Source organism: Formica exsecta, unplaced genomic scaffold (assembly GCF_003651465.1).
Source record: "Formica exsecta isolate Colony F162 unplaced genomic scaffold, ASM365146v1 scaffold11, whole genome shotgun sequence".
Classification (NCBI taxonomy): domain Eukaryota; kingdom Metazoa; phylum Arthropoda; class Insecta; order Hymenoptera; family Formicidae; genus Formica; species Formica exsecta.
In genome coordinates, this window is record NW_021848439.1 from 585,742 (window position 1) to 607,584 (window position 21,843).

The window sequence follows — 21,843 nt, forward strand, 5'->3', positions numbered from 1 at the left end:
TATTAATTCATATTATTTTTGTAATATTACGTACTAACAAGATATCCACGCACTATTTCTAAAAAGGAATTAAAAAGAATTTGATTATTATATTATTTATAAAAAATTTTATAAAATACACACGCGTAGTACGCAATCTCGAAATATCTGAAAAAAAAATAGTTATACTTTTCTACTTAGCAAGAAAGTCCTGCAAATTAGTAGCGGCATCGAAGAACCAGGGATCTTGAGATGGGAACTTGCGGCGTGCTTGATAACCGCGTGGATCATGGTATATTTTTCCATTTGGAAATCCATCAAGTCGTCAGCGCGCGTAAGGTATCTCACAGCAACGTTACCTTTCCTCCTGATCATCGTCTTCCTCACGCGTTCCCTCACCCTGGAGGGAGCCGCGAAAGGTCTGCGATTCTTTTTTCATCCACGCTGGGAATTGCTCGGCGATGCCAAGGTATTCTGAAAAAATAATTAATTTTTCGTTAGAAAAGAAAGGATTATTATATTGTTATTATTAATTTTATTTAGGTCTGGATAAATGCTGCAGCACAAGTCTTCAATTCTGTAGGTATTGCTTTCGGATCGATGATATGTTTCGCGAGTTACAACAGATTTCACAACACGGTCTTGGTAGATACCATCGCTGTTTCGCTGATAAACGCCTTGAGCAGTCTAGTAGTTGGGATATTCTCTTTCGCCACGATCGGCAATATAGCGCTGGAGCAAAACATGTCCGTCGAAGATGTCCTGACTGACGGTACGTATATAGAATTAGAAATAGAAGTTTGCGTCAGGTTAAAAATGTAAAAATATATATACATATATTATGTATATATAATATATAAAAAAAAAATATATATATAATATCACATTATATGTTACGAAGAGCTATGTACATTTTTTTTCTATTTTTTTCTCGCCACTTTGCATCGTCAGATTAATTCTCTGCCTGACATTTTATAGATAAATCATAATTTCCGTTCAAGGACCTGGTCTAGTCTTCGTCATCTATCCGCAAGCGCTAGGCAAGATGCCAGCTTCTCAATTCTGGGCTGTACTATTTTTCTTCATGCTGGTCTGCCTTTCGTTGAACAGTCAAGTAAGTATGTACAGGATGTGTGTATAAAAAAACACACGTTTCCTTTCAAGCCATGCATACATTATAAACTTGATTAATAACTTGACAAATAAACTCGACTGTTATTGTCAAACTGTATTTCAATATAAAAATCTGTGGAAGTACAAATAGCATTAATCGTGAGTTGAATAAAAAATTTGAAATTAAATCTCAGAGTTTTGCTCAATCGCGCTTAACATAGATGCAAATTATATATTTTTACAAACTTTCTATTTTAGAGATCGTAATAGTTTTAACGGGTGTTACGTAAACTTTGCGATTTCAGTTTGCCGTTGTTGAAGTGGTCGTTACGTCGATCCAAGATGGTTTCCCAAAGTGGGTGAAGCGTCATCTTCTCTGTCACGAAGTGTTGGTTCTTCTCATATGCGTCGTCTCGTTCTTATTCGGATTGCCGAATGTCACACAGGTAGAATCAGAGACGTCGAATCGATTCGATTCTTATATGATAATACGAAACTAGATGTTTATCTCTTACTTAATTTCCCGACTGCCTCAGGGTGGTATTTATTTCTTCCAACTGATAGATCATTACGCCGCGTCGATATCCATTATGTTTTTGGCGTTCTTCGAGGTAATCGCTATCTCTTGGCTTTACGGCGTGCGGCGACTGTGCAATAACGTTAAAGAAATGACCGGACACATGCCCTCGATGTACTTTCGGTTCTGTTGGTTCTTCGCTGCACCTCTACTCATAATGGTATGCAAGACTATCGATGAATATTTCTTATTATAATCAGATTCTCGTTTTCAAACGGAATCGAAACTATGTATAAAAGGCAATATTTGAGACAAATGATTGTATTGAGTGGAATGCGACAAAACGTGGAACTGGGATTAAAGACGAGCAATTATTCGCGCGCAATTGATATCTTCAAAGAAATATAAAGTGCTTTGTTTTTCCTCGGAAATAACGATTGCGTGGATATAATTGCCCACTTTTAAACCCCGTTTCTTGTTACGTTACGCTCAGCATTTTTGATGCAGTCGGCGATCTTTAAAACACGGCTAGCATTTTCATAATTATCTCATCCTCCTCAGGCTGTATGGGTATTCAGCTTAATTGATTACGAGCCACCGACCTACCACAACGGTGACTACACGTATCCATGGTGGGCAGAGGCGATCGGATGGGGCATCGCGTCTCTCTCCTTAATTTGCATTCCCGCTTTTGCCGTTTACGTATTTGTCCGAGCGGATGGTGTCACGTTCGCCGAGGTACGTCGAATTTTGTTGTACATTGTTGGATAACCACAAGATCAGTTTGCCTATAGATAATTAAATTCTTCGTAGAATTTGATCATTTATAGGCAAATTGATTAATCCTTCATAGAATTTAATTATCTACTTTGAAAATCTAATATTACGAAACACATATCTTATACAATAATATACAGAATAATATCTAATAGAAAATACTAGGGCACAGTATATAAAAATTAAAGGGATTGCATTTTGTATTCTATAAAGAAATGTTATTTGCAGAGACTCAAGAATTCCATTAAGCCGCATTTCGAAGCGTGCAAAGTTTGCGGTCAGGAATACTGCATGGAGCCTATGCACAATCTGGAGGAGGACATTCTCAAGGAACCTCAAACAGACATGAATACTTCCATACAATTAAATTCACATTATCTACTAAAGCCTCAGATGTGATAACGTAATGCATAAGAGCAATTAAATTTTCATAATTACAATTAACTCGTGTCCACAAGTCAAAATTGTTCTGAGGAATAATTATTTAACATCGTTTTATTTTCAAATATCGTTTTATTCTTATCATAAATTATTTTTATCACGAATCATTACACCAGTTGCGCGGCAATTAACATTCCACTATTTATACTCGTTACAAAGGATAGCAATTACTTGCAAAAGAGTCATTAAGATAGAATTATATGCTAACGTGTGTTATTACACTTATTGTATAAACTATTGTTCTTTGCGCCATTGCCATGTGATAGAGATTATAGACCAGCACTGATTCAAAGTAGGATCCTATTCCTGTATATATCGCAATCGATACGTGTATAACATTGTTAATCATATAATTTTAATAAATTATGTATTGTCCAAGAATGTGTATTTTTCTCGATTTAACTCTTTTAATAATATTTAATCAAATTTATTGATGTCACATTCACTCTTTTCCCTTAATCATTTGCACATTGCATATATTTGGCTATTAAGCAACCATACAATATGGAGAGCGGATTTCGACATAACAATGCGCTTATATAAGTTTAGAATCTCCGTTACGCAGCGGGTTTCGATCGCATTGAATCCTTATACGGTAAATTAGATATAACTAATTGCATTATGCATTCCCTGGGACACGAGTGCCGCGGTGACACTATCTCATTCGAGTATTGGACTAGCTCACGTCAAAGTTTACCTCAATAGCGTTCCGCTTAAACTTACCGAGACATGACAAAGAAGTTCGAATTTAATTGGCGCATCGAAGTACCGGAGCTCTTGACGAAGGGCGCGGTATTCGATCGATGGTTCGAAGATAAAGAGACGACCGAATACGAGCCGAATTGCCTATTCAAAGCCGACGAGTACGGGTTCTTTATCTATTGGAAAAGCGACGGCAAGGTAGCACAGTTTTTACCTGCATCTCTCTAAATAGATAAATATTTTCCCGAAAAAAAATGGACCGATCAATCTTATATGTATAATTACATAAATCCATTTTTTTTCGGGTTACTATTAGTTTCCAACAAAAAAATGCGCGTATAAATTACTCACGATTTTTCGATAGGACGGAGATGTCATAGAATTGGCTCAAGTAAGCGACATTCGTTACGGAGGCACGCCAAAGGTAAATTTTGAAAAGAAAAAACAATTCGCGCGAGACTAAAAAAAATTATAATAAATAATAATTTTAATAATTTGTATTATATTAAATAACGATGGATGATTGGTTTGTCTAGGAGCCAAAATTATGCAACAAATTAAGTAAACATGGAACGTTGGAGCAGTTGGACGAAAAAAGTTTAACTATATGTTCTGGAGTAGATTATACAAACATCCATTATCAGCATATTGTATGTCCGGATGCACAAACAGCTAAGGTAATAATTAAAAAATTGAGAAGCATTGATTAATATTTATATGCGTAAATACAAGCTTCAAAAAATCTATAAATTCAATTGACAGAGTGTTGTTGACAGTTATTAATTTTCTGCTTCAAAGTCGCGACCAAATTATGTTCGTATTTAATTACACATTTCTTCTCTTCATTTTACTTAATTACGTCTATTTTAAACTTATGTTACTTCATCACTAATATGATCGATACATCTTATTCTTTATATTTTATATATATTTCTGACCTGTGATTAATTCAGGATTGGCAGATTGCTTTGCGTTTAATTACGCATAACACAAAAGCGTCTAACATTTGTCCGACGACACAGCTTATGAAGCAGTATGTATTTATTAATTCAAATTTAATATAGCTTTACAAAAATATAATAAATATAAAATATAAAAATATAATAAAATAGGTGTCTAAACGTTAACGGTATGTTTTTCCTTTGATCATTACATAAAACCTGACTCTGATCGAATCTGCCAGTTGGATGCGGCTAAGTTTTCAAGTCGATCCAAAAGGAAAGGTCCCTGTGAAAGTGATATCAAAGACTTTTGCATCTGGAAAGACCGAGAAACTTGTTTATCAAGGATTATCGGAACTGGGTTTGCCCAATGGAAAGGTGAGTCTTTAAATACGAGAATTTGTAGAAAGAAAAACTCTCAATTAAACGCTATCGACAATTTAACTAGAAAGCCATCTTCAATTAATGATATAACTTTTTCGGCGTGTTGTTTTATTAATTCAATAATAAAAATGTTTTACTCTCAAATGATATTCGTAAAAATGAGTTCATAAAAATGTTATGTGATATCTCGTATATGTATAAAATTCACTCGTTATTTAACTACTATTTTAGTGTTATTTGAAAATTTTAGTGTTTACTAGAAAGAATTATTAAAGAGGATTTGTACGCGAGAAATCACATCAAATTTTTCAAATAACTAACAAAAATACAATATATTTCGCCAACCGCAATCTTTTACGTTTTAGAACGATAAAATAGAGCCTGAGGCTTTCACGTTCGATAAGTTCTACAGTTTGTACTTTAAGATTTGTCCTAGAAATGATATCGAAGAACTTTTTCAATCAATGTAAGTACTTACAATCAGACGGTTATATCACGCGTTACGAAGCAAACGTCATCGTTTTCGCTTTACAGTACAAAAGGAAAAGTCGACACTATAAATTTGTTGCAACTCGTGGAATTTATGAATACGAAACAGAGGGATCCACGGCTCAACGAAATCTTGTATCCTTTGTACACTGAGAAGAGATGCACGGAAATCATCAATGACTACGAGATGGACGAAAAAATGAAAGCGGAAAGTGAGCTTCTCTGACAAGTTTAATTTTATTTTACCACCATTAATTTTGATATCGAAAAAAAAAAATCTAATATTCCTCATTTAACTTTGCACACAGAAAAGTTGACGAAAGATGGCTTTATACGGTATTTAATGTCGGATGAAAATGCGCCGGTGTTTTTAGACAAATTAGATGAATGGATGGAGATGGACCAACCGCTCTCACATTATTACATTAATTCAAGCCACAACACTTACCTCAGCGGTCGCCAAATCGGTGGCAAGAGCACCGTTGAAATGTATCGACAAGTTCTGCTTGCTGGTTGCAGGTACTGTTTGTTTAACTATAATATTGATAAAAAAAATTATTCTGTATAATAAAAGAAGATTTATTTCGATTTTAGATGCGTCGAGTTGGATTGTTGGGATGGTAAGGGCGAAGACGAGGAGCCCATCATAACCCATGGCAAAGCTATGTGTACCGACATCCTCTTCAAGGATGTGATCTACGCTATAAGAGACACTGCATTTGTCACTACCGAGTATCCTGTGATTTTAAGCTTCGAGAATCATTGCTGCATGAAACAGCAATATAAGCTGGCAAAATATTGCGACGAGATATTCGGCGATCTGTTGCTAAAGGAGCCCCTGAAAGATTATCCTGTAAGTGATACGTATCGTGAGAACATCACGTTTAATAATTATTTTTATAAATCAGTTAGTAAATTAATATTCAATACCTCGTAAATACATTTTTCCAGCTCGAGCCAGGGTGTCCTCTCCCTCCACCATGTGAATTGAAACGCAAGATATTAATAAAGAACAAGCGGTTGAAACCAGATGTGGAAAAAGTCGAGCTCGAGCTTTTCCGTGCCGGACAATTCGAAGACAAAGATGAAGATGTAGAAGATGCCAGCGCACCCGCAGTTGCTCCACCTCCGGAGCCGCCAAAGGTTATTAATTACATTAATGAATTTTTAGAGAAACGAAAACTAAGTCGTTTTCCCTCTCTCTGGAAAAGTAAAAAATTTCTGGAATTGTCTTCGATATATTTGGGCGAGGGAACCGAGGAGGTACAAGTGACTCAATACACGAGCAGCACTATGCGGGTTCACCCTTTACTTTCCTCGATGATAAACTACGCGCAACCAATAAAGTTTCAGAGTTTTGAAGCGGCAGAGAGTACGTGGTATATCAATACAATAGAAATTTCTACACCTATCTTTTTAATAGTAATTTTATATAATTCTTAAAAATATCATATTTTTCTAATTAACTATATCAGAATAGTTAACAAACTAACAAATCTATAATCATTTCAAGAACCTATTCAATTGTGTCACTTTTAAAGTACTGTCTTTAACTTTTCTTAGGAAGCACTCTAATAAGATTTTATAAAACTACAAAAAAAATCTTCAATAAATATATAAATTTAAAAGAATGTAAAGAATTTTTTATGCTACGTTCCTTTGCAATTTTTATATATAAAAGTATATTTCAAGTTAACCGAAATGGCGAATGGCAAAACATGTATCCTGACTTAAGAAGGATTAAATGAGTGAACGTATATACGAGCGTGTACACGAGTCACACACGCGACATGTACTAATGTCTCAACCCCGACGTTCTAGGCAAGAATATACATCATAATATGTCTTCGTTTTCCGAGACCGCCGCTCTTAACTATCTGAAAACTCACTCCGTCGAGTTCGTTAATTACAACAAGCGGCAAATGAGTCGAATATATCCAAAGGGCACGAGGGCTGATTCCTCGAATTACATGCCTCAGGTAACAGCTATAATAATAACACAAACGCGTTCAAATTCCCCGTGGAGTTATTACTCATGTATTCCCGTTATCTAACAATATACAGGCTGCGTCAAAAGTCTCGTACTCGCGTATATTGCTAACTATTATATTTATTCGATCTCTGTTATCTATCTATAAATCGAGAGAAAATTAATAAATTTTTTCATTTTATAATTACTTTTTCATGCAATACGCTCGCAATTTATCTAGGTCTTCTGGAACGCTGGCTGCCAGATGGTAGCTTTGAATTTCCAAACCCCGGATCTGCCGATACAGCTCAATCAGGGGAAATTCGAGTACAACGGGACTACGGGCTACCTGCTGAAGCCCGACTTCATGCGAAGACCTGATCGAAGCTTCGATCCTTTTTCCGAGGACGTCGACGGTATCATCACCGCGCAATGCGCGGTTCAAATCATAGCCGGACAATTCTTGTCGGACAAGAAGGTGGGCACGTACGTGGAAGTTGATATGTACGGTCTACCGGCAGACACAATTAAGAAAGAATTCAGAACACGAATGGTGCCGGCGAACGGTCTGAATCCGGTCTACAACGAGGAGCCATTCTTATTTCGAAAGGTCGTGCTTCCCGACTTGGCGGTGCTCAGAATTGGTACTGAGATTCTATTTTTTCTTCTATTTTTTTATATAGAAATGTATCTATCATAATATATAAAGCAAATTTCTCCTAAATAAAAAAATATCCTCTTTTAAACCTTGTGAATAGATAAATATTGCCATCTATAAACAGAATATAATTTTTAATCATGTTTTATTTTACGCAGGCGTGTATGAAGAGAATGGCAAGTTGCTTGGGCAACGAATCTTACCTTTGGACGGTCTTCAGGCCGGCTACAGACACATCTCTTTAAAGACTGAAGCAAACTTCCCGATGGCGTTGCCGATGCTCTTTTGCAACATAGAACTGAAGATTTATGTCCCCGATGGATTCGAAGGTAACGCTTGAAGCGCGGCTCGAAAATAGTACTATTTTTCGCGGCGCTTTCGCTCAAGCCCGCTTCCAATTCCAGATTTTATGGCTGCCTTGTCGGATCCGGGTGGTTTTAGCAAGGCTAGTGAGAAGCAGAGCGAAACGATGAAGGGGCTCGGAATAGAACAGACGGATGCCAAGGCTGAAGCTAAGAAGAAGAAGGAGGAAGAGACAAAAAGGGGTATAACAAAGTCATATAAAAGATACGATCGCGTCTATTTTTTTTTTTTTTTATATTGGTTTGAAAAAAAAAGATGATATCAAATTAAACAATAAGAGAACGATAAGGAAATTATATTAAACGTGTGTGCAATCTTTATTATATAATTTTAGAGGAACTAAAATTGGAACCTGTCACGCTAGAATTCTTGAAAAAAGAAAAAGGTTTCAAACCCGGCAAAAAGCATCAGAAAGAATTGGATGCCATGAGAAAAAAGCATATGAAGGAAAGACAAACCATGCAGAAGAATCATTGCAGTGCCATCGAGAAGCTAACTAAAGGAAAAGAGTGCGTTTACGTTGATATTTTCTACTTAATTAATAATTCTGTGTCGAGAAAAAGAAGAGAAATATGTGAGAAATTTGTATCCTTGACATTTTTAGCAAAAATTCGTTGGCGCAAGACGCTAATGTGAAGAAAGTTATAAGCGAACAAACGGCTCAATGGTCCGCTATGATGGAGAAGCAGAGGAAGGAGGAATGGGAATTATTGAAGAATCAAACGCAAGGCTCTCGTGACGAATTAAAGAGACTGATCGAGGTCGTGCAAGCCACACAAGTTAAACAGATGCAGGCGAAACACGACAAGTTGGTTCACGTTTTAATTGATTATATAACACTCGCTGATTGATGCTCTCGCAATGATATAAATTTTGATTTGTCACGATCTTTTCTCACGCGAAATTACACGTTGATTTTGCAGAGACGCTAAGGAAATGAATGCCAATCAAGCGAAAATATCTGTGGAAACGGCGAAAGAGATAATGAACGACAAGACTTTGAAAACGAAGGGTGACAAGGATAGGCGGCTTCGTGAAAAGAAGCAACAAAACACAAAGAAATTTATGGATGAGAGAAAAACTATGGAGATCAAGCAGGGTCGTGAAAAGGAAAAGCTGAAGGTTACGCACGAAAAACAAGTGGCAGATTTGGACAAGGATATCGACGCGGTAGGCCTATGCGTAGTGATAAAAATTTGCTGTAACAAATATGCTAATTTTTTAAATAAAAGAAGATGCCGAGTTCTTTGCAATTGGATTACAGGGACCAATATTAGCATTCTATTTTTTTCTTGCTTTTAGAGTAAGCATTTTTAATTATAGTTTCCTGTTCTGAAATTTGATTCTGTTTTACATTACGAGTGAAGAAAAAAATCACGATATTATTAAATATTTTGTTGTATTGTCCAACATCTATGAATAGAGAAGATAAATAATTAATTAGTAGTACATAATAAATAATTGAATAAATAATAAAGAAATAAAAAAAATTGCATAACTTATTTATGAAATTTACGTCACTTGGAAATATATAATGCACATCTGTTGATCATGTTGCAGAATATTGAGATGTACAAGAATGAAGCGATTGAATATGACTTATTGCCTAAGATGGAGCTTTATATATAACTTCTTCAATGTTTCCTAAAAAATCATCATACTTATTATTATTATCTATTGTTATCTTATATATATATTTTGTGTTATGTACGTATTTTTATATTTTTTATAATTATACATTACTCACACGTTTTGATATGTATATATATACCATAATTATTATATATAAATTATTTTTTTTAACTGCTTGTAATTTGTCATATAAAATTTATTAATTATTGATAATATCTATGTATCTATCAATATATATATCTCTCGATAAATGAAAAAATGACGTTTAAGAAATATTTTATCAAAATATCCCATCATGAATTCTCTTCAATTATACGTACATATTAAATTTTTTCATTAATTTTTGAGAAGAAATTGCAAAGGTAAGAACGTATTTTCACACACACGACAATATGTTATATAATATATTTTTTTAATATTTATTAATACAGTTCAACAAAATCTTAAGGCATTTCTTTTTTGTTTCATCTTCCAAGATTGTGCGCAGCTGTATAATTATTAACGATAATCACAATCGGAATGTATAATACTATTGTTTGGCACGTAATTTTGTACACAATTAGTTTTTTTTTGTACGTTAATGGAAAGCAAGAAATATGTTATTAAATAAAAGTCATAATTATAAATACCGGGCATCTATAAAATTGTTTAAAAATCCTTTTATATAAATTTTATCTAAGAATATACAGCATCCGTATTCTCCTGCAGTTGAATGTAGTTTTGAACAAACGGCATACGGTACACGCGTAAAGAGGCAACAGACCCGATACACGCTCCAATCCAATAAACTATTATATGCTCCGTAGACGTGGTTCCCAGACAACCGTATTTTAGAGAAGTCGCCAAAACGGGATTGAAGTAACCACCGGTATAATTGAAAGCTGAAATACATCGTATGCATCGAAAAAATTATAAAGATAAATTCACATTTTTATATCGTGTGACGTATTGATTCGCCCACCTGCAACCACCAAAGCCGTCCCCACGAAAGCATCAATGACCATACTAAACCTCGGATTTAAATCACCCAATACATGGGATACCACTCTACATATACATGTTGCAATACATTCCACAAATGCTCCAATTATAACAGACACCTAAAAATCGCGTTACATTTTCATCAATTTAATAATAAAATTGTTCTAAGCTATAAGAGCACACACTACATATTATGTAATAATATATAATATACCACGCGTATAAATTATAATACAATTTAATTATAATATAAATATGTATATATATGTAAAAATAAATTTATAATATTTGAAAGTATAATTTGTGTGGGATAAGAGTGTGACATAAAAGCTAATATTTCATTTAATGAGATAGCACATTTATATGCGAATTAAATACTGCTGTGAGATCAAACGCGATTGCTCTTGCCTGTAAATCAGTAGTGCAATCTTCATAGGCCCTGTTCTTGTGCGTAGAAACAAGTTGAAGCGCCCACAACATTTGAATATATTTGAATATGATGAGACCGCCGGCCAATTCTGCACATATCGACAGAAAAGCGACACCCAAGGGTTTTTTACCTACAACTACATCCTCCATATGTGTATAAGGACACGCTGAAGCCTCATCCCAGTTCATTGACCACCAAATCGTTAGTAAGAACAGATAAAGCGCGTACATCCATACTCCCCAATTGTCCGCAACTGTTTAGTTTTAGAGACAAGTTTAACATTTCCGAAGGAGAATGAGGCACTTAAATAAGATAAGTTACTAGTGCGATATATAATAAAATAGAAAATTTTAATGTGGAAAAATTTAATCAAACGTTTAAAAATAGATACAAAAAATGGATAATTATACTAACATAATATATAATAATCTACAACATAAAGATGAATATATAAAATAATATTTGCAATCTAAGTAATGCTCGAATTCCATTTTTAAATGCGCTGGTCTATCAAAAATTAATCCTACAATGCCGCAATGGCTTTATATTGATATAAAGAAAATAATTATTGTAGAGTCATACGCACGAACTTACTTATAATGAGTTCGAAACATGCTCCACAAAGTTCAGCCGCAGCTATAAATTCTAGGGCCAGAATCCTCGTGAGAGGATAAGAATTAAGATAGAATAATGCATAGAGTCTTAGCCAATATGCTATCCAAATCGTAACTCCAATGTATGTTGTAGATACTATCAAGTCTATTGATCCAGGCATTATCCTATTAAAGTACGTGACGTTTAAATTAGTGCGGCATTATAAAAACGTACGAGCACAATAAAGCACATCCGATATAACTCTATGCATTAATTATCTATAGTTTGCATTTAATATAGTGTTATGTAATTAAATATCATAGAAAAAAAATTGATATTTTTCTCTATTCTTATATTATAAATTATCGAAACAAATTAACGAATATATCGTTGTTATTAATAGTTATCAAATGTATCTCGTACATAATTATGTGTATTAAATAATAAAAGAACACGAGAGACAAACATACACAAGCGCATTATATAATTAATTTCTATCAATTCTACAGATTATTCTTCTCTAACTTAATAATTGACATGAATTGAGAATGTAAAAACTTACGAAGTTAGTTCACTATATATCACGCTGGCTATTTTTTTATATCAGCTACTATTATTTCGGTTTTCATAAATACTTCACGCAAGAAATATTCACATTAAGTGTAGATTCCACGTAGCGGCTATTTAAAACTACGAGTACCGAATATATCTACATAGGTATGTCGCGCGGCTTTAAATATAGCCTTCGCTGAAATTGTCTCAAAGCGTAGTAGTATCGTCCAATAATGAATTGTTGCTATTGGTCCGATGTGATTCAAAATAATCGGCTCTCAAAAAAATATACCGGAAAGATAAAATTATATTCATTATAAAATATATTACAATTTAATTTGAAGGCGTACTTTTATGTTTCCCCGAATACAAAATCGATAAAAATTCTCGTAGAAAACTGGGTGGCGCAATGCATCAATGACATCGTAGATGCTGCGGAACGATGCTTTGTTAAAATTTGATACATTTTGCTTTATTATTAATATAAAAAAAACATCTTGTATATCTAATAAACCGATATTAAATAAATCATTACAAAGTATATGTAAATAAGATCAATCACATAAAGGAACGCCAGATGTACAATCTGAAATCAAATCTGTAGTTTTATTCGATATAAAGAAATTAACTACATATTTTATTATATAAGTTGAAATAAATGATTTCATGTATTTCGTGAATGTGGATTAACATTAATCTTATCACTGTAGAAAAAAAAACATTTATTTACAGGAATTGAAGGACTCCCCTTTATGTTTTTTAGCAGGAGAGTCGTCTTGATTCTGTGTTCTTGATACTAGCCTAGGAATTCGTTTAGCTTTTAAATAGGACATCGTTTCACTCGATGATCTAAAAGTGAATAAAATGTTTGATATATTAAAATATGGCTGTTGTTATATTTAATTATACGAAAAAATTTTAATAAAAAAATTTGCATATAGTTTCTTATATAGAATTGTATCACACTTTGATATGTACGGAAATACGTTTCGGGAAAAAGCGTTTCCGGAGAACTTGTCCATGGAGAATTGCGGTGAATGGGAAGTCGAATCAGGAAAACGGTTCATACGGTTGTGTATGGTCATATTTTAGTAGTGCGGAAAATAATTTTTTATCAATTACAAAACTATAAAAGATATACTGTGTTATACCTCGTAGTTTTTTGTTCAGTCACATTCATTTCTGTTGTATTACTCTCAGAGTTAGAACTTAGAGGATAAGGAATGATCTGATAAGTTCTACTACTAACGAATTCATTAGAGGATTCAGTATTTTCTCCGATAAACGAGACAATACGTGTTTCTGTATCTATATTTGTAGGCTTTTTCTTATTCTCCACCTCCGGCTTCGTGGGTTTTATGTCTGTCTGAGTTTCACTCTTCGGTTTCAATCTGCCGTCTTGCGTGGGGAAATTCACAGTAGGCAAACTGATAGTTTTATCCCCTTTGGTATTGTTCATCAATTTAATTAGTAATTTTGATAATTCCTCTCTTTTTCTTGTCACAATAATTTCCTCAAACCACGATTTCAAAGTTTTAATTGGCAAAGTGTAATCTTTAATCGGATCCTAAGAAGGGGGACAAAGAGCTCATAATTATATTCATATTTTATATGTATATATATAATGTATGTATTCTTACCTTAAAAAAACTTTCCACATACTGTAATACATATAATCCACAATCAGTAAAATTTGATTGCTGTGGTACTTTCGGACACGCTCCCTTAATAGTATCTTTCGAGAATGTTTTTTCTATGCCAAGTTTAGCAAAATATTCGCAACTTAAATAATCTCTTAACGTAGCGACTACTCGTGCTCTACTGGCGCCAGCAAGCGAATCAAATATCAATATGCAAGGACTGTAAATAAAATTATTCAAATATTTAATTGATGATAAATTGCATGGATTGTACACTGTCTATGTGTATGTGTGCATGTACCTACATTTTGACAGTTTCTTTTTGCTGCTCAACTTTAATGGGAAGTTGGATTTTATCTTCTTCTGGTTGTTCCGTCTCGTCCTGTGTAAGCAAAATATTTGTTTCAAAGTAGGGAAAATTATCATTAATAAAATTTATTTTACCTCTTCATCGCTGTCCATTTCCATCTCCTCATCGTCGCCTTCAGCTTCGTCTCTCTCAGATCCATCATCCTGTTGATCTATCGTTATGGTCGTAGGTACAGGAGTGATAGTTGTAGAGCCAATTGTAACAGCTTTTGTTTTCATTTCTTTCAGCCTTTTACTTTTTCTCATAGTCTTATGAATATCATTTTCGTTTGTTTTCATAGCACATGTAGAAACTTTTCCAACCAGTCCAGGAAAACAAATAATAGCCAAGAACCAGTGCGCGCTACAAACAATTTATAAAAACAATTTTATTATATTATTATTATATTGTCATTATATAAAAATATATAGTGTATTCGATTATCGAAAATCTAGGAATACTTACTGTTCGTTAATAGGAATTATAATAAAATCCTTCTCAAATATATTGACATTCTTTGTCCATTTCTGTACTCTTGCGTGTCGTTTGGCGGCAGGCGTCATTGGCACAATGTTTTCGGCAGCTTGAGCATGTGGGCTGGTCAAGCGTTTATAAAAGTACGAACTGAACACATGAGTCCTATGTTGATCAGATTCTGATAATATCTCTAAGGTTAGATACTTTAAATAAAAATCTATAATCACGTCATTTAAAAACTGATCTTCCGCAAGGCATAAGTAATCTTCAGTGTTGATGGCTATTCCCCCTTTTGCAGGAGGTGGTGGATATACAGTTATTCTGTAAAAAGAAACAATTTCTGTATTCAACTGTACAGAAAGAAAAAAATACCAGAGATTATGTAGATAAAATTACAAAATATATTTTATTTGTGTGTATTTGCGCATATAAAATATTAAATTATTAAAAAATAAAAAATCGATTGTTAAATCAAAATCTTACGTTTGAATGCTGTCACTGACACTGACAATATTTGGTACTAAGCTTTGACTCTGTTTTCGTGTAATAGTATTAGATGGTTGTTGATTCTGTAAAGATTAAGTAATACATATATAAGAATATATATGTATGTATTATTACATATATATATATATATATAACAAACTAATTTAATCAAATACATACATCCCTGGGCGATGCTCGTAAAAGTATATCATTCGCCTCTTTAGGATTCAATTCGTCTATTTTATTTCCATGTGAAAACAGACTCGTTAATTTGGGTCTCGAATCGTCTGGTAATTTGTCTGACAATAATGTAATACGTCTATGCGTATGATCTAAAAAGTAATAAGGTAAAAAAATATGTTAACTATTTTCGTTAAGAATCTTATGTTTTTCTGTACAATACATATGTTGTGCCAAAAATTACGAAAATTAAATAAATAATATTGCTGAAAATAATTATTTGACAGAAACAAAGAATATTCCTGTGTTGTGTAAATACCTTTTCCAGCAGGATCGTAATATGGTCCTTTTGGATCTTGCATTCCTAGTAATTCACGTATCATGGCGGCTGCACTTGTAGATGTATAAAAGAATAATACCGGCATTGTTTTCCCAAAATGGATCAATAGCTTAACTATATCTTTAGATTTGACATCCAGAGTAACAAAACTTGTAGCTATAAAATATTAGAATATTTTAAAATAAATGCCTTTATAAAATGTCTTTTCATAATAAGTAAAATGAACTTACCATCTTCTAACAAAGGTACACTAAATCTTACACCACTATGGGAAATCACTACGTTTTCCCGAGGAATATATTTATAAGAACCTATTCTGACTGTTCGACACTCTATAGCAATCTGTGGTAATTGTTCATTATCTAAGAAGCTCTGATTATCACAAATTCCTAAAATTTTACATTACTGTTGTTATACCTGTATCTTTATGGAATCAGTCAATATTTTAATTGTTCAATTATATATACTTTTTTAATAAAACATTTACCTTCACTGCTTGCTTCAATATTCGCCAGATAATCATTATATGAATTAAAAATAGCAGTGTTTGTAATTATTGGTTCTTTTTCCAGAATGGTGTCCATATCTTCGTTAAAAGCGTTACTTGCATTGCTTAATGGTGTATTATTATTAACACTTTCAATCTTTTTAATCCTACCCTCCTCTTCTTCGTCAGACGATATTGTCAAACATTCTAAAAATTAATAATTAACATAAACATTAATAATTAAAATAAACATTAAGGTTATGCATATATTTTGTACATTAAATACATTCTCGTACCTGGCTCTTTATGAATAGGCTTTGGTTTAGTTCTACTCTTTCCTCTGGGTCGTTTGGATACAGGACCATCTTGATCCATTTTCTCTGTTTTTATGGCATTTCGTTCATTATTTTTCTTATAGAACATCTGTAAAGAGATACAATTGTAATATATAATTACAAATGACATGAAAAATACTGATGAAAGAAATTATATACAGAAATAGAAATATATGATATATTAAGGTGATTGTTGTAAACTGCTGTCAATATGACCTGTAATGATATGGCAATAATACAGAATGTTTTAATTCTAAAACTAACTCTTCTTTCTAAATCTCATGAAACACTTCTTAATAACATATGCTGAAATAAGAGCGCTTACATCTTGTTACATCAAGAAATGTTAATACACAAATATCTTAAATAATCTAAATTTGTTAATCGTTGATCAGTCACACAATCGATCATTAAAACAGATAAACATTGCATTAATAAGTATAATATCGGTCTTCTGGCACCGCAGTCATTATCCTTACATCGACAGACATTCCAGTCTCCTTCCTTTTTGCTATAGGTATCGACTTGACTTCCTCAGTTAATTTTGTATTACATCGTTCACATCGGTTGAAGTGGAGTGAACTGTAGCCGCAGTGTGGACAGAGAGCAAACATCCCTTTGACCAAAATAGGCTCCTAGTAATAACACGGTATACTTCGTACTTGTAGCATACGTTGTTTCAATAATATACTAGGGAGGTGTACTCCCTTAATTTATTATAAAATCTTTATCAATTGCAGCAATGTGACATTATCACATTTGTATTGTATGATTATTATTAGCTACATTATATACTATCTATTCCACTTCGTATTTAAAAAAAATATTATATATCATTCATACAAATATCAACTAAATAAATATTATATTAATGTCTATTATCATTATAACATTAAAGTAAAGGAATTGGCATAGTGTATAAAAAATATTACGATAAATATAAATCATAACATAAATTATATTTTTTTATAAATTAATGATAAAAATCAGCCCATGATACAAATATCATCGAGTATTGGTTTTCATGCAGTTCAGTACTTAAGGCTCCTATGTCCTCACTGCAGCCATATTGAAATATGATGTCAAGAGCGAGAAATCATATGAGTTTTATGCTTGCAAACTAGATCAATATAAATAAGTTTTTTTTAATGCAACCACTCATGTTCGATAATATGGATTATTAAAATATATCGAAAACTTTCTATTTTTGATTCGTGAATTAATAAATAGCTATAAATCTTGGTCAATTGTCATAATAAGTTTTCAGCGAAAATAAACCTTACGATAGTTGACTAAGATTTACAGCTATTTATTAATTCACGAATCAAAAATAGAAAGTTTTCGATATATTTTAATAATCCATATTATCGAACACGAGTGATCGTATTCAAAAAACTTATTTATTTTGATGTATTTCACAGAAAAAACTCATATAATAGTTTGTTCTTTGTAGCTAAACTTCTTGCACTTTAAGTCTTTCCTCTTTTTCTCTTCAACTTCTAAATATATATCTATCTCGTTTTTAATGTACAGAGGGAGAATTCTGTCATTCTAAATATATTTATGTGTAAAAATAGAACTAAAAAATCAATAATATAATTTTCATGCCAATATCCTTTTTTCTTCTAGTTTCTTTATAATAAATTGGCGATCTTACCTCAGCTGATAGAGATGCATTACTGTTTTCATCCGATGTACTAAAAACATTATCATTTTAGCATTTTAGTAATAGAACATAAAAATATCAATATATGAAGCAATTAAGATATCGTACTTGGTATTTTGTGATAAACTTTCAATGGTTGTAGTGGAGCTTACAACTTCCTGAATAGTATTACAATCACTATGATCATTGCTATCAGATATAAGTGATCCTTCTTCTACTATGTAATTTATGCCCAGTGTGGGATCATCTACCAAGGAAACTGCTATTTTACCAGAGAATGTAATGTTTATCTAAAAAAATTTTCATATAATACATGAGATAATCATAAACAGATTTATTATTACTTAATCACACATTGATAACTTTAAAACCCATATACATATACACAAACCCATATACATATACACAAACCCATATACATATACACTAACTCATATACATATACATATAACATGTGATTGAAAGAAAGAAAGAAAGAGAGAAAGAAAGAAAGAGAGAAAGAAAGAAAGAAAGAGAGAAAGAAAGAAAGAAAGAAAGAAAGAGAGAAAGAAAGAGAGAAAGAAAGAGAGAAAGAGAGAAAGAAAGAGAGAAAGAAAGAGAGAAAGAAAGAAAGAGAAAGAAAGAAAGAGAGAGAAAGAAAGAGAGAGAAAGAAAGAGAGAGAAAGAAAGAGAGAGAAAGAAAGAGAGAGAAAGAAAGAGAGAGAAAGAAAGAGAGAGAAAGAAAGAGAGAGAAAGAAAGAGAGAGAAAGAAAGAGAGAGAAAGAAAGAGAGAGAAAGAAAGAGAGAGAAAGAAAGAGAGAGAAAGAAAGAGAGAGAAAGAAAGAGAGAGAAAGAAAGAGAGAGAAAGAAAGAGAGAGAAAGAAAGAGAGAGAAAGAAAGAGAGAGAAAGAAAGAGAGAGAAAGAAAGAGAGAGAAAGAAAGAGAGAGAAAGAAAGAGAGAGAAAGAAAGAGAGAGAAAGAAAGAGAGAGAAAGAAAGAGAGAGAAAGAAAGAGAGAGAAAGAAAGAGAGAGAAAGAAAGAGAGAGAAAGAAAGAGAGAGAAAGAAAGAGAGAGAAAGAAAGAGAGAGAAAGAAAGAGAGAGAAAGAAAGAGAGAGAAAGAAAGAGAGAGAAAGAAAGAGAGAGAAAGAAAGAGAGAGAAAGAAAGAGAGAGAAAGAAAGAGAGAGAAAGAAAGAGAGAGAAAGAAAGAGAGAGAAAGAAAGAGAGAGAAAGAAAGAGAGAGAAAGAAAGAGAGAGAAAGAAAGAGAGAGAAAGAAAGAGAGAGAAAGAAAGAGAGAGAAAGAAAGAGAGAGAAAGAAAGAGAGAGAAAGAAAGAGAGAGAAAGAAAGAGAGAGAAAGAAAGAGAGAGAAAGAAAGAGAGAGAAAGAAAGAGAGAGAAAGAAAGAGAGAGAAAGAAAGAGAGAGAAAGAAAGAGAGAGAAAGAAAGAGAGAGAAAGAAAGAGAGAGAAAGAAAGAGAGAGAAAGAAAGAGAGAGAAAGAAAGAGAGAGAAAGAAAGAGAGAGAAAGAAAGAGAGAGAAAGAAAGAAAGAAAGAAAGAAAGAAAAACATTTAAACAAATAAAAGAAAATATCTTGTGAGAATATTATATTTATTATTTTGTGATATTCTAAAATCTCCCTGTTTTTTCCTTCCAACTACATAGCAATATATCAATCATTCTGTACTATTTTTCAAATGTACATATCTTCAACATTATACAGACATACCTGACCCAAGACTGCACGTACCTGATCCAATAGGTCGTGTACAGTGCAGTCCTCTTTCGGTATCTCAAACGTGATTAATCTCTGTTCTCCGGTACCTAATATTACTAACATTTTTGCTTCATTTCCTTTAATTTGATGTTGAACTATAGCAGTTGATGGATCATTAATAATCTTTTGAAGATAAGCGACGCTCTCATTTAAATTCTCGTGTTCCGATTGTGGTGAAGAAGACTGTTGCATTGCATGTATCTTCTCCTGCACGCATTCCAGAGGATCGACTTCCATACTAGTACTACTAACGTGCATATTATGTTCAGCTGAGGAGGGAGACGACGTTACCATAGATGATTTTTGTTGCATTTGTTGCTTTTGCGAAGAGTTTGAAACTTGCTGCGTTCTTTGTTGTACAGAATTTGTGGTTGTCAAGCGACGTGCAGGATTATTCGACGGGCATTGAACTGGATGCTGCGCAGTGTTAGGATGTTGTCGTTGTGCGTTATTTTGTTGAAACCTTAATTTCTCGGCATGCTGTCGCTGTTGTAATTGCATATGCTTGATCTTGGCTTGCTTGATTTGTTCATTCAAATTCTCCATATCCGGAGGTTGTACCCTCGACGGCGTTTTAGAGATCTCGGGAGGAACTACGGCTACAGGCCGTTGATGCGACATATTCGGATTAGAAGCACGAATTGGCTTTACAGTTACAGTCTGTCCCAGTGAATTAACAGCTTTGTTGCAGACGGACATCGCAGATTTGGAATTTCCTACCACAGTAGAATTTTGCATTCGATTTTCCATTGTAATTCTTGCATTTACTCTATCTAGAGTTTGAGATGCCGCACCTGCCTGTACGTTATTTGACAACTGTTGATTTTTATTCTGATAAGATTTAACTAGTTTTTTTTCTGTTTGTCCAGAACTTAACGATCCAGAATTTATATAGAGAGGTGGCTAAAAGTTGTTAGATGATAAGCATGAAAGAATAAATTAAAGTTTTGTCTAAAAATTACTTCAATACATGAACTCACTGTTGATGCAATGTTATTTTGTACGTTATTTCTAGTTATAACGGCAGTTAAACTTTTTTCTTGCAACAATGTTTGTTTTGTCGTTGTAGCAGCATTTTGCATTTTTACCCATTGTGCTTGTTGTCCTTCATTTTTACATTCTGCCTTAGTACCTGGAAAACAAGATTTATATTCGTAATATAGGTAAAACAAAATATCAAAGAATTGTTGTATAAGTAACTAACTGTTATTTATACAATATACTAAGATATAATAAAAGATAGCTTTGCAGATTTAATTTTTTATAAAATAGATTATAGTACAAACACTTGCTGATATTTACCTGTATTATCTGCAATGCTCACAATATTTTCATTAACAACATGTGCATTTACAGTATTAGATTTTAATATGGTCTGTGTTGTAGCAATATCATTTGTTTTGATTATAAAAACATTTTGTCTGAAAAAAATAATAAACTTTATATATTTTATATATATAAAACTGTTTCACACACACAAACACACACACGCGCGCACGCGCGCGCACGCACACACACATATCATACACACAAGTATCATAATCTTATTCTAACTAAACATGCAAGATATTAATATGTTAAATATATTAAATATATATATATGTTAAA

General features: G+C 33.1%; 3 protein-coding genes across 10 annotated transcripts in view; 2 read left to right on the forward strand and 1 right to left on the reverse strand.

Moving 5' to 3' along the window:
• The window catches only part of LOC115235646 (sodium- and chloride-dependent GABA transporter ine-like), a 13,930-nt gene extending 10,722 nt beyond the window's left edge, over nucleotides 1-3,208 (forward strand). For 2 of the 3 annotated variants that reach the window (XM_029807558.1, XM_029807570.1), the window contains 7 exons: nucleotides 181-448; nucleotides 523-751; nucleotides 981-1,093; nucleotides 1,398-1,538; nucleotides 1,629-1,829; nucleotides 2,171-2,347; nucleotides 2,615-3,208. In XM_029807558.1, the coding sequence (XP_029663418.1) occupies nucleotides 181-448; nucleotides 523-751; nucleotides 981-1,093; nucleotides 1,398-1,538; nucleotides 1,629-1,829; nucleotides 2,171-2,347; nucleotides 2,615-2,785 (1,300 nt within the window). In that variant the 3' untranslated portion in view covers nucleotides 2,786-3,208. Of the gene's footprint in view, nucleotides 1-180; nucleotides 449-522; nucleotides 752-980; nucleotides 1,094-1,397; nucleotides 1,539-1,628; nucleotides 1,830-2,170; nucleotides 2,348-2,614 lie in introns of those variants that run through there. The other variant, XR_003884069.1, reaches the window with a different exon arrangement.
• Nucleotides 3,209-3,465: 257 nt separating this feature from the next.
• Nucleotides 3,466-10,217, forward strand: LOC115236094 (1-phosphatidylinositol 4,5-bisphosphate phosphodiesterase-like). 2 transcript variants are annotated; one of them, XM_029808303.1, is made up of 18 exons: nucleotides 3,557-3,727; nucleotides 3,894-3,953; nucleotides 4,066-4,206; nucleotides 4,483-4,562; nucleotides 4,713-4,848; nucleotides 5,220-5,320; nucleotides 5,389-5,555; nucleotides 5,652-5,862; nucleotides 5,938-6,196; nucleotides 6,295-6,715; nucleotides 7,165-7,322; nucleotides 7,554-7,956; nucleotides 8,129-8,299; nucleotides 8,375-8,515; nucleotides 8,668-8,842; nucleotides 8,938-9,141; nucleotides 9,257-9,503; nucleotides 9,894-10,217. In XM_029808303.1, the coding sequence occupies exons 1-18, from the start codon at nucleotides 3,557-3,559 to the stop codon at nucleotides 9,960-9,962; spliced, it is 3,315 nt and encodes a 1,104-aa protein (XP_029664163.1). In that variant the 3' UTR covers nucleotides 9,963-10,217. The 2 variants fall into 2 exon arrangements, with proteins under 2 accessions (XP_029664153.1, XP_029664163.1); XM_029808293.1 differs by lacking the exon at nucleotides 9,894-10,217 and having other exon boundaries at nucleotides 3,466-3,727; nucleotides 9,257-9,814.
• A 126-nt stretch (nucleotides 10,218-10,343) lies between these two features.
• The window catches only part of LOC115236058, a 16,164-nt gene continuing 4,664 nt past the window's right edge, over nucleotides 10,344-21,843 (reverse strand). For 2 of the 5 annotated variants that reach the window (XM_029808270.1, XM_029808256.1), the window contains exons 3-20: nucleotides 21,538-21,656; nucleotides 21,216-21,367; nucleotides 20,188-21,138; nucleotides 18,591-18,772; nucleotides 18,474-18,513; nucleotides 17,296-17,451; nucleotides 16,778-16,904; nucleotides 16,482-16,688; nucleotides 16,225-16,383; nucleotides 15,974-16,150; nucleotides 15,655-15,806; nucleotides 15,472-15,557; nucleotides 14,977-15,309; nucleotides 14,607-14,874; nucleotides 14,468-14,544; nucleotides 14,163-14,382; nucleotides 13,674-14,089; nucleotides 12,355-13,371 (exon numbers count right to left, since the gene is read on the reverse strand). In XM_029808270.1, the coding sequence (XP_029664130.1) occupies nucleotides 13,245-13,371; nucleotides 13,674-14,089; nucleotides 14,163-14,382; nucleotides 14,468-14,544; nucleotides 14,607-14,874; nucleotides 14,977-15,309; nucleotides 15,472-15,557; nucleotides 15,655-15,806; nucleotides 15,974-16,150; nucleotides 16,225-16,383; nucleotides 16,482-16,688; nucleotides 16,778-16,904; nucleotides 17,296-17,451; nucleotides 18,474-18,513; nucleotides 18,591-18,772; nucleotides 20,188-21,138; nucleotides 21,216-21,367; nucleotides 21,538-21,656 (3,949 nt within the window). In that variant the 3' untranslated portion in view covers nucleotides 12,355-13,244. Of the gene's footprint in view, nucleotides 10,847-10,926; nucleotides 11,066-11,354; nucleotides 11,630-11,970; nucleotides 12,156-12,354; nucleotides 13,372-13,673; nucleotides 14,090-14,162; nucleotides 14,383-14,467; nucleotides 14,545-14,606; nucleotides 14,875-14,976; nucleotides 15,310-15,471; nucleotides 15,558-15,654; nucleotides 15,807-15,973; nucleotides 16,151-16,224; nucleotides 16,384-16,481; nucleotides 16,689-16,777; nucleotides 16,905-17,295; nucleotides 17,452-18,473; nucleotides 18,514-18,590; nucleotides 18,773-20,187; nucleotides 21,139-21,215; nucleotides 21,368-21,537; nucleotides 21,657-21,843 lie in introns of those variants that run through there. The other 3 variants (XM_029808285.1, XM_029808262.1, XM_029808279.1) reach the window with 3 other exon arrangements.